We start from the raw sequence: 12,620 nt of genomic DNA on the forward strand, positions 1-12,620 counted from the left end.
ATGTAAACCTTGTATACATTTTGAAACGTAAAATAAGATACACTTCAAAATACAGACACATCAGCTTATAAATAAAGACCTCAAAATACATTTAAATGATTTTCAAAGAGGACTGAAGTAAAATGTTTTAATAGACACTAGTTTTAGTTTTAGGTTAATCTGCTTAAGTGCAGTCCTAGCTAACAATGGCTGGCATAAGGCATGCAGTTAGTTCTAAACAATCCACAATGCTAAATTAATAATTTTCATTACTCAATCTACCTCACTAAGTATATCACCTCACTAAGTATCTTGGTAAAGAGTATGTACAGTACAGCATGCCGTTGACTATTTGCATTTTTCTTTTGAAGGAAAACGGTCCACTACTCAAAGGATATACCCTTCATCAACAAATACACAGATTGAGACCAAGAACCCTCGGGTCAATATCCTTGTTAGCAAATGGCAGCAGGTCTGGCTTCTGGCTTTGGACAGACGACGAAAACTCAACGATGCATTAGACCGGCTAGAGGAGGTAGGAGTTCTGAGAAATAATGACACGCTGCTTGAAAATCCTCTCATATTCCATTTCCCTTTTACCAAAATCTGACAAATTTCACTAAACATGTCTAGTGTTCTGTCAGAGTGTTAAAGTAGTGAAGTGTGTGATTAGTTCATCCTTTGTTCCAGTTGAGAGAGTTTGCCAACTTTGACTTTGACATTTGGAGGAAACGCTATATGAGATGGATGAACCACAAGAAGTCTAGGGTGATGGACTTCTTCCGTCGCATTGACAAAGACCAGGATGGGAAGATAACCAGGCAGGAGTTCATTGATGGAATTCTTTCATCAAGTAAGTTTTTTTTTTTTTTTTTTTAGCAGTAGTAAAGAGAAATATAATAATTAAAAGGGATAGTTGTGGCAAATATTCATGTTTGCTTCTTTAAAGAAGTTAATTAAAACTGAAAAAAATGTGTTCATTAGAAAACTGCCTTACACAGTGTAGCAATATTTTATCCCAGTACCTTAACACAAGGCTAGTTTTGAGACATAAACAATGTATATTTGAATTCTAATAGTGGAGATAATAGTGAAATATATGTGCGTGTGTGTGACTTGTTGTATACTTGCTGCTGTTGTATAGAGTTCCCAACTAGCCGTTTGGAAATGAGTGCTGTGGCTGACATCTTTGACAGAGATGGCGATGGCTACATCGACTATTATGAGTTTGTAGCAGCTCTTCATCCCAACAAGGATGCCTACAAGCCACTTACAGATGCTGACAAAATAGAGGACGAGGTACTGTATTATGAAACATTTACTATCTCATTAGTTGAGGGACATAGCACATAATCTTTATCAAAGATGGAGTATCAAATCTGCATGGTTTGGTGGGTTGTGGCTGGAAAAATGGATTCCACTGATATCTGTGCCACCAGGGCCAAAGTTTTGATTTGGATTAAAATTGGAGAGGGGACCTGTCGTTATTACTACGTAGGGAATACATATGCAATTACTTTTGTGTTAAGTCTGGTATAATGTGGACATTGACAGGAACAGATCCTGTAATTTTGCAAATATACTTTTAACACATGTATGACCCACCCAATTGAACTTGCTTAAAGTTCATGTGGTGTTTGTATCTTGTCTGTCTTCACAGGTGACTCGTCAGGTGGCAAAATGTAAATGTCCAAAACGATTTCAGGTGGAACAGATTGGAGCTAACAAATACCGGGTAGGTTTGGTCATAGTTTTGTAACAGGCCCGCGATATGTGGAATTGTCCAACTTTTACTGGTACGATGACTTGAATGCTTGAAATTTAAACATTTATTGTTGCCTAATTAATAAGGAAAGTAATCAAAGTTAGTTTAAAACAAAATTGTCTAAATCACTGCACTTCAGTATGCACATGTGAGGGTCTAGAGCAAAAAAAGAAAACACAAAAAAAAAAAAACAATCCTGATTGAGTCATGAATAAAGATACGCTGCAGGTATGGTTTTATACTTTTAGTCTTTAGTATCATCAAATGTATCCGTGTAAAAAAAAGAACATATTTGGATCCAACATACCAAAACCCTTATCTTTAGTTATAGCTTTGTATATAATTCATTAACGTCTTTTAGAGGGCAATCTTGGGAATGGAAAATTGCCATTTTTATCCTACCCTGCTTAATATCTTTGAAGAGACACCACCTAAGGGCTGTTCTGCATTTGCCAAAAGTATGACTTAATACTGAACACTTAAGACTCCATTAGAATGGCTGTGAATAGGGGGCATATTCAGGCAAAGATATGGGTGCTAGATCTTATTTATAGATGGTAACATAGGGGTTAAGAGACCTCTAGTATAGCATATTACAGAATGGGGTCATTTCAAGCAAATGTTTATTTAAAACTGATATTTCCTTGTGTTTGTCAAACAAATCTAGCTGTTCTCACAATGAGTCACATAACCATATTATCATTCTGTAAAACTTTTACAAATTATACTGCTTAATATTTTATTTGTATTACTTTGGTTCACAAAGGGCCCATATTTTATATGATCCAAAACCCTTCACTGTTTTGATCAGTAGAATAGATCCTTGTATTTCTTAGCTACTTTAGAGGGTTTTTTGTGTTGTCGTTGCTGTTTTTCTTGTAAAACATGGGTTATGTTTATTAAGTGTGCCTTCTCAGAATATGTTCCCAGTCTTTAGTGATGCCTGGTAAACCATGTAGCCTGATCAAGTATGTGTCAAAAAAAGGTCTATAAGTTAACACTGCATTCTTTATGACAGTCAGCCCCTGCATGCAGATGTGACAGATGTGTTAATGTTAGCCGTGCAAAAAACTAATTGTGCATTTCTTTATCATTTTTTTGCCATCAGTTTTTCCTTGGAAACCAGGTACATATAAACAGAGTTTAATTCTGGTGTTTTGTGTGTTGCTGTGCTTAATTTCATTGTAATTGTATTGTGTGGGCTGAATCCCTCTCCAAAACTTTTAATCCAGGATTTAATTCAATTCAAAAGTGGCTAGGGTATAGTGTTGAAATGTGTATGATTACGTAAAAGTACAAATTAATATTCAAATTTGACATGATATCAATCTATATCGTATCCACTTTTAAGTAAAGCGTTGTAATGTTATTTATATAATAAATATCATGTGAATGTTGGCTTTAACCAATGAGGATTGAACCCTCTTCTTTTTCATCTTAAGGTTTACTGTATATTTGGGATTATTACTAACTATAAATACATTGCTTTCTCCTAATGCTTGGCATGTCATGATTAATGAACTTACTACCGTGTTGTGTTTTCTACAGGAATATGATATATTGATTTTTATTTTTATTTTTTTTAATACTGGATGGGTGTTCTGTGGGATTACTGCCTTTGTGGTTTGGTACAGTGTAATAAACTTTTTTTTTTTTTTTTTTTAAAACCTCTGGGTTCAGAAAAAATAACCTCATGAATCACAAGCCATAGGCCACGTGCTTTCTGAAACCTACGAAAAATTACTAAAAGTAATTGAAAATTATTTATAGGAAAACATGTACAGAAAACCATGGCAAATGATAATCATACACAAAATAATATATATATAAATCATAGTATATATATACATATAATTTAAATCACGTTATATATATAGATATATATATATATAATATATATATATATATATATATATATAACATATTTGTTTTTCATGTACAGTATTATTTTGCTTTGTTTTAAATTCCATGCATTTATTACTCTTTTTGTCATGTAAATTCATTTTTCAATACAATACTACATATATCTACTTAAATAATTCTTTTAACAGTTTGGTCTTGTACACTGCTTACATGAACCATTAATCGTGGATGAGACACTAACAAACAGGGACAGTCAAAATGTAACCCCACAACTACAAGTTGCTGTATTGGAAAGCTGTATACTGGTAAATAGTTATTCTTTAGCGTTTGTCGTGAATCTTTGAGATCATTACTAATCACCCAAATTCACCAATCGCATAATCATATGGTAAGAAACTATGATAAAACCAAAGAATATCATAAAAACGTGTAAATAAAGCAGTTTACTGCACTCGGAGAAGGTCATTGAAATGTGATCATCTCAAATTTACACCATGGTTTATTATAGTAAAAAGTAATCATTTATCATTCTTATGAAATGTTTCATTTAGAATAATTACATTGTTTTTCTGTATCGTGTCAGCACATTTGTTTTAAGATGGTGATGTATAGTTTTAGAAAATCCCACAATTCACTTTATTAATTTACAGAAAAATTCATTTTTTTTTCTTACAGAAAGCATGAGGCCATAGCTGTCATTTTGTGAAGCGAAGTGGTGTATTCTGGTGTTATCCAACTGGTTGTTGATACCTGTGAAAGCATGGCAGACAGAAAGCTATGGCAAGCTGAATTATTATTTAGAGATAACTCTAAATGAATTTGAGATATCTCTAAATATTTAAATATATATCTGAATCATTTCTAGATATCTCAACATATTTTAACAAAAATGACTGTGACAATGCTCTGTGTTTTCGAGATATCTAATTCAGATGAATTAGAGATATCGCTAAATGAACAGGAAGTTATTTAGAAATATTTTAAAATGAATTAGAGATATCTCTAAATGAACAGGAAGTTATTTAGAGATATTTTTAAATGATTTTAAGATATCTCAAAATAACTTCCTGATCATTTAGAGTATGACGATATCTTCAAATGAACAGGAAGCCATTTCAAGATATCTCAAGATGACTTCCTGTGAAAATGCTCTGTGTTTTGAAAGGACTTCCTGTCCATTTAGAGATATCGCCAAATGAACAGGAAGTTATTTCGAGATATCTCTAAATGACTTAGAAATATCTCTAAATGAGCAGGAAGTTTTTTTTGCAATATATTCAAATGCTTTAGAAATATCTTTAAATGAACAGGAAGATATTTAGAGAGATCTTCATGTCTTTAAAATCCTAATTTTATGATATCTCTAAATGACAGTTTGGCATACCATGCTAGCAAAATTCACATGGTTTCCATAGCATTTAAAGATATGTGTAAATCAATTTAAGATATCTGTATTTCATTTTTAGATATCTCTAATTGATTTACAGATATCTTAAAATTAATTTGATATATCTTAAAAACTGCACAATTGAAGATGTCTATAATTCAATTTGAGATATCTCGAAATGATTTGGAGATATCTTTAAATATTTCAAGATATCTTAAAATGCAATTTTAAATATCTCTAAATGATCATTTAGCTTGCCATAGAAAGCATAGTACCCTTTGTCTTCCAGCATACATTACATATATACGCTGGTGGACTGACTTAATTCAAGAATGTTTATTACAATTTAAAGTCCTTATCACCGACATGACAAAGACCCAAAATAAACAACCAGTATTTTCAGATTAAGTATAAGAAAACATTCAACCAGTTGGATTGATCCAGCGTTTGTACCAGTGGGAATGCCTGTCACTGTTTTGCGTTAATAGTGTATACCATGGGTAGAAATAGCAGGAATGTTGTTCGATGATGTTTCAAAACACTTTTCTTTTACAGTTTGGAGACTCGCAGCAGCTACGTCTTGTTCGCATCCTGCGCAGCACTGTTATGGTTCGTGTGGGAGGTGGATGGATGGCCCTTGATGAGTTCTTAGTGAAAAACGACCCTTGCAGAGGTGCATGATCAGCAGTTATCTGAATTCCTTACCATTCTTTTTAGCCACCTCCTTTTGGAGAGAGACTTTGGCAATAAAAAGAAAGCTAACTAGCATTATCATTTGTAAAAAGCTACTTATCTGTCAGATTACAGTATTACATGTTCAGTATAGATAATTTAGCATTTTTTCATAAATGTTTGTCTTTTACACAACGTGGGTTTCGCTGTTATCTGAACAAAATATATAATATGTGGATTCTTGAAAATGACATGACGGGGGCCATATTCATAAATCTTTAGTGTGCCAGTAGTTAAAGTACACTACTATATGGAAGGCCAATGTATTACTGACACACTAATGCTTTATGAATACTATCCAGTGCATTTTAAATGAAGGGTTTCCTTATTAGTAACAGTTGGCTGTGCTACTGACATTAAGTGATGTGTAGAAACCTTCCAGTCACTTCCTTTAAAAACCATAATGTTTACAAGCCTAATTATTAGAATAAACTTGTTGAAATTGTTCCTCATGGGGCTAGATAATGAAGACTTGAAACGGAAAGTTCTGTTTCTTGGCTTTAGAGCTTTACTGCATTCTAGAAATGATTACTAGAAAAATAGAAAAGCAGAAATCCAGAAAAAGCTGGATGGAAATCGAGTTGCTGTTTCGAATGTGTAGTGGTCTGCTGCATGGGAACGCTTGCTCTACTGTTTCACTGTTATTACTGCTAAATATTCCCAATGCTTTCCTTTGTGACCAGAAACCCTATATTGTTTTTTCTAGTTCATCATCATGGAAGTAAAATGTTACGTTCGGAATCAAACTCTTCAATTACTACTCAGTCTCCTATAGGTTGGCAAATCTCACTCTTTCTTTCCTGCTTCTAAGTCTGTGTGTGTGTGTTGTGTATAGCTTATCATTTTAATCAGCTTTCATGGTGCTTGTAATACTTTGAGTTTTGTCAGGGAAACTTAGAGGTTTCATGCATGTTTTATATTTCTTTGAATTATTTCTTCTTCTGTAGTAGAATCTGCTTATCAGTGAAGTTGTGTATGTCTGTCTTTATGGATTGTTCACAGCTTGTGTGCTCCACCTTTTGCATTGCTGTATAATTTATCTAACTCGCTTGCTGTTTACCTTTGTAGAATTTTAGCGGCTTCCTTTTTAAATATGTAGTTGAAAAATAACTTTTATAGAAGGTACTTTTTTATAAAAATTTTAAAAAAGTAGTTATAAAACATGATTTAGCTTTAAGTTCTCCTCTAGGTGATTTTCTTTTCAGATGTTCTTCTCAGTGTGTCGGCTCAGTTCTTTCGAGTCTCAAATTTGTGTTCTGCATTTACATGCGCATCCAGCAAGCAGGTGATGCTGTAGGGTACAATTGCTGACTTGGTGGTATATTTTCAATATGTCAGTATATTTACACCAAAAGGAAACTTGCAAGATTTTTTCGTGAAAAGTGTTAAAATGCTACAAAGCAAGTAATAGACAACTTGGAGAATTAGTGTAATGAATCCAAAAGCCAGTCTTTGTTGTCTGTCATTTATCTCGTAGCATGCAGAGTTTCATTTTTCTATCACCAGTTGCTTTTTGGCCCTGTTGTGAAGTCTGGCCCATTGTGGTGACAGAGTTGCACCTTCAGAAGAAACTCAATATCCAGCAATTAGTTTAGAAATTCACATACATTTATATATTATAAACATTCACAGGTCTTAATAAAAATGTAACAAATTTAAAATAATTATATGATTTTACTCAAAACAGATTTAAAAATTCCTAATTAGGGTATTAAGAAGTTTTTGTTTTGTTTTTTTAATAGTCATGCCCAGTAACCGTGGCAACCTACATTAAATAAAATGGTTTATTCTGGAGTAACCATGATATTCTGATTCACAAATACTGGCACAGACATACACTGCAATGAAACAGACTCATATTGCACGAAATCCACAGCACTATCCAAAATATGCCACCTCATTACCAATGTAGCATTGAGGCTATCTGTATGGACCCAGCCGACCCTGCAAACAGTGCATGCTTAGTTTAGTTTACACTTTGGAGTTTCTAGTGTCATGGTCATATGAAAAAAGCATGTTGTGTTTCATTGACATGAGTGTTACATTTATTCTAAAATGACCTGCTTTGATAAAAAGCAAGATCTGATATTGTATTGTGTTATATATATATATATATATATATATATATATATATATATATATATATATAGATATATATAATATATATATGAGACAAGTGATTCACATATATTCTAAAATTTTAACTCCAATCTTTAAAAACTCCTTTTTTGAAAGAAAAAAATTCCATGTTAAAAAGTGAGATACCAGTTACTTTAAGTGCCTAATGCCAATTATTCACAAATCATTTATTTATTTTTTTAAGGAAATCATTTGAGTAAAACATGATCATCCCTCCTATATAAGATATTAGAAAATTGTGGAGCTTTAAAATTACACTGAGTGGTGCCAATGAGATACATTTAATGTGTTATATAGCTGCTATCCAACCCATATCGTCTTCTGTAGTTGTTGCTATCTTGCATGATTAAATACTCAGAAAATCTCTTTTGATAGTCAAAAGGTAAAATATTTCTGGAAATGGCTGTTAAAGTAGTAGCCAAGTCGACCTTATCTGTAAATTCTGGACGCGGCCTGAATGTTTTTAAAAACATGTTTCCTTGTGTGTGATGGGCTGAGGATTATATGACTCGGTTGTTTGATTCTAGTTTTGTAAAATTAACAAATTAAGGAGTTTTTTAAGGACTAGAGTAAATTAGCTTATTAGCTTTTAAATATACTCCAATATGATTTAATATGAACATTATAATGTTTTCAATGTTCTGCTTCTATTTTCTACGTTTCATTTTAATTTGTTTTTTTTTTAGCCAAAGGCAGAACAAACATGGAGCTTCGGGAAAAGTTGATTTTACCAGAGGGCGTGACACAAATCATAGGTAGCTTCCGATACCGGGGTCATAAGTCACGGCCATCCTCAAGAGCTGCTTCTCCGAACAGATCCATCTCCAGTCACAGCTGTGCTTCAGTAGCACCCCCCCCCCACCTAGCCGCTACCACCACCCCAAAGGTAAGGTGCCCTGTCGGTTGGAGCAGTGGTCAGCTCCAATAGTCATTTATAACTTATAAAGGAATAAATACATTGCTAAACCAAGAAAAACCTTGATTATGAATGTTGATAAGTGATTTACCCTTCTAGTTTAAAGAATCAGAAGAATCTTTTCTGTCTCAGGATCCACAGCTTGCAATATTATGCTGTGGCCAACTGTGAACATAAGCTTTTCCTGCTCTGCTGTAGAGTAAAAGAAGGGACTAGGAACCACATGGGGATGAAAAATAACACGACTTTCCTTCTCAGTACTCATTCTACTTATCTGCAGTTTAGTTTAAAACTTTTTAGGACCCAACCAAAAGCACCCTAATCGTGGCATTTTGCTTACATGATTGACAGATAGCACATGCCTGAACTTTTTTTTTTTTAAAGCCATATACATATTTTGGTTTGTTTTGTACTTTATTATTTATTTATTTATTTTTCAATTTTCCCCATAGATGTGATTTTTGTTTGCCCTTGTCTTGTAATTCTGTGATTCCTTACCATTTCATTTGTCATTGTGTTTTTGATTTGCCATTGTTTCATACAGACTCCCCAACATATAACCCGCAATTATGATAAGCCATGGTTGACAAACAGCAAAACCTCTACACCTGTTAGATCACCAGAATCCCGTGAATGTCAGGTTTCATCTACAGAGGTATAGTAATGCCATAAGCTTCTGGTTTAACAGTTATTAAAGTGACTGTCCCCCACTATCTGACTTTCCAAACCTTTCCATCTACTTAATAGTAGTATAACAGTAGTGTACAAAAATAAACTCATTAAAGAAGGTATAGATGATGGGAATTTGGACTTTTTCAGTTTTACAGGTGGTCTGTTTATTAGCACAGGCTGTAAATCAGGATATTTTCGTTAGTAGATGGGTATTATGTATACAACTTCAGTCTCACATATGTAATGTATTTGGAGGTCTTTTACAGTTGATGGTCTATTTATTAGCACAGACTGTAAATCAAGACATTTTCATTAGTGTGCAGGTATTATGTATAGAAAGTCAGTTTCACATATGTAACATAAATGATCTAATCGACCACTCAGCATACAGTCCTTACAAAAAAGTTTATATCCAATAAAAAGGTATGAGAAACAAAACCTACCATTTTGTTTCTCTGTTTGGTCATTCATTTACTGAACTGGGAGGTAACAATCAGTCCAAAGTTGGTAACGGTTTATTGAAACCCTTAGGATACACTTTAATATGTATGAATTCCAAAAGTGGAGCGTACAGAAATACATTGTTGCATGTATATCAGATGGTGCTCTGCGTTCGCAAACTCAAGATGGATATTGGGGTACAGTCACTTTAAATACTTTTAGAGGTAGACCAGTGGTCATAACAGAACTGATGTAGGAAAACCTTTCATGAGTCTGCCTTGTGTTCGCTCTAACTCCTCCTTCGCTTCGGGTTTCACTTCAAACTGTATTTTATCACTTCACCAGAACAAGTGTTTACTTCTTTTCCACTGTACTATGTGTATGCCTGGTTGGATTTGTGCACACTGACCAGAAGCGTTGAGTCCTTTAAAGGCTTGGTCATAAATGAGAAGAATGGTAGCTGATTTAAGATGGATTAAACTGTTTAAACTACTGGGACAAAACTCTCATTTAAAAATGAAAGGCTATCCACACTTTCTTATTAGAAACCATTAACTTATAACGCTACATAAATCCAATTGAAGTTGAAAAAAATAGGGTGCCTACTGAAGTTATACAGCAAGATGTATACGGTACATTCCATACAATTTACAGTTTAAATTATATTCTGTCTACAGTATGCATTTTTGATATATCTGGTGGAGATTCCAACAGTTTTCTTGGAAATTGTTATCTTATTGGCTTGAACTTTGGCAGGTGAAGGTATAAACGAGTGAGAAGTGATATACTGCTGAATCCACTTCAATTGCCATGTGTCTTACTAAATTTAAAGATTGTTTTTAAAAGCTGTGACTATAACTTTTAATTCTGCATTACCTATGGCAGGGTACACCAATACAAGGAAGCAAACTCCGTCTTCCTGGGTATTTGTCTGGAAAAGGTTTCCATTCTGGAGAAGAGAGTAGCCTCATCACAACAGCGGCTTCTAAAACCAGAACACAGTTAACAGGTAGGTACACAAGAGGAACAAGACAGAAATCAAAACAACACTCACCTGGACACATATTTTGCATGATTACAAAGCCACCCATACATGTTTATCTGATCAGTGTTGCTGATGTAAAGCTATGAGTTTGGCAGAGCAGAGGAAATCTCAGAGGAAAGACCATTCTATTTGACTATTTGACTGAATTCAATTTGACAGTAGGGAAATAGTTTTGGCCTCAGCTCTAAATGCCTGGGAGCATTGGGGTATCACCCAGAGCCTCAGGGCATCTAAGTAGCAGCCCAATATGGAATATGGACTGATGCAAGGGGACAGTGGGGAACTGTTGAACGCTTAATAATGGTGACACAATGCAAGTAAATTTTAGTAAAATATAGTTAGCTGTAGGCTTGTCTTAATGTCTTTTAGAGCAGTGAGAAAGCTTGTCATCCTGATAAAGTGACTAATTTGCCTGTTTTGTTTCTAGAAACTAAGAAGACGCAAAGCAGGCATGGAAGCCGGGCAGGGAGCAAGGCTGGCAGCCGAGCAAGCAGCCGACGAGGCAGTGACGCCTCAGACTTCGACATTTCAGAGATCCTGTCTGTGTGCTCAGACGTGTCAGAGACTGTACCAGACTTGAACAAAACAGGGCCTAGAGCCGGACACCGTCCCTCTTCCGCAAAGCCTTCTAAAATCCCCACACCTCAGAGGAGGTCTCCTGCTGCTAGCAAACTGGCCAAGGCTTCCAAGAGATAGTTGGGACAGGCCCAGCAGAATAACTACAACGTGCATTAAATATTTAAGGTTGTGAGGTGTAAAATAGTTAAAAATGAATGTGTAATATTGAGCGAGGCAGATTTGAATGCAGATGGCCTTATGTCTATGTGTCTTGTATTTTATTTTATGTGAATAATGTTATGTCAAATATTATTATAATTATTATATTATTATTTTTGTTGATGCCATATCCTTGAGGGTAAAATGAGATACATTATAATGTAACTTAAACTAACATTTTTACACAGTAATGTGTAACTGTAACACTAAATATTGCTAGGAAACAGCTACTGAATGTACTGTAATTTTCTGGAATTTAAATTGTCTATTTAAGTAACAATTTATATGTTCTGGTAATGCAACAAAGAGCAGTTAAAACACATAAAAAGAGACACGGTTCTGGATTTGCTCACTAAACACTAAAGTAAGGTTTCAGACTACTGTGCAAAAGGGTGTGAAGTTAATTCACACAGCAGAAAATTTAAATAAAAAAACGAAGCGTTCTATTCACAAATCATAAACACTTGCGATTCATATTATGTTAAAATACCTTGCAGCAAATTGTGCCATTTATTTAACTGACTAGGGCCTACAGACTCCTAGAAACTAAAATATCAGCATGAAGTGCATTCATGTCAATGTATGGTTTTATTTTGCTTGAGTGAGCGGGAGTGCTGTATCTCTTAATTCTGTAATAAATTTGCTTGCAGAAAGCTAAAAATTAACCTTTCTTCACTTTGTGTTGACTGCTTTCTCAAAAACAACAAAAAAAGCCCTATTCACAAAGCTGTAACTCATAAGAGGCCAGTTTCGGTGGATTAAATAAAGTTTGCAATTCATGAAATTTGTTGACTGTTTGTTTTTTTTCTACCAACAGTTTGAAAATATGCAGGAACGACAAACTTTATGAGAACAGGCACCAGTGTTTCATTTAGAGTGAATGCATACAGAGATTGTATAGCCA

At 34.3% G+C, this 12,620-nt stretch overlaps 1 protein-coding gene across 16 annotated transcripts in view; it reads left to right on the plus strand.

Annotated features, from left to right (window-relative positions):
• Positions 1 to 12,381, plus strand: part of LOC121316843 (dystonin-like) — a 184,373-nt gene extending 171,992 nt beyond the window's left edge. For 11 of the 16 annotated variants that reach the window (XM_041252095.1, XM_041252104.1, XM_041252102.1 and 8 more), the window contains 11 exons: positions 351 to 514; positions 670 to 832; positions 1,124 to 1,278; positions 1,640 to 1,714; positions 2,853 to 2,870; positions 5,550 to 5,667; positions 6,433 to 6,501; positions 8,552 to 8,751; positions 9,326 to 9,436; positions 10,780 to 10,903; positions 11,367 to 12,381. In XM_041252095.1, coding sequence (XP_041108029.1) covers positions 351 to 514; positions 670 to 832; positions 1,124 to 1,278; positions 1,640 to 1,714; positions 2,853 to 2,870; positions 5,550 to 5,667; positions 6,433 to 6,501; positions 8,552 to 8,751; positions 9,326 to 9,436; positions 10,780 to 10,903; positions 11,367 to 11,635 — 1,466 coding nt within the window. In that variant the 3' untranslated portion in view covers positions 11,636 to 12,381. Of the gene's footprint in view, positions 1 to 350; positions 515 to 669; positions 833 to 1,123; positions 1,279 to 1,639; positions 1,715 to 2,852; positions 2,871 to 3,795; positions 3,913 to 5,549; positions 5,668 to 6,432; positions 6,502 to 8,551; positions 8,752 to 9,325; positions 9,437 to 10,779; positions 10,904 to 11,366 lie in introns of all 16 variants that reach the window. The other 5 variants (XM_041252101.1, XM_041252108.1, XM_041252113.1 and 2 more) reach the window with 3 other exon arrangements.
• The last annotated feature ends 239 nt before the right edge of the window (positions 12,382 to 12,620 follow it).

Source organism: Polyodon spathula, chromosome 6 (assembly GCF_017654505.1).
Source record: "Polyodon spathula isolate WHYD16114869_AA chromosome 6, ASM1765450v1, whole genome shotgun sequence".
In the NCBI taxonomy this organism is placed as follows: Eukaryota; Metazoa; Chordata; class Actinopteri; order Acipenseriformes; family Polyodontidae; genus Polyodon; species Polyodon spathula.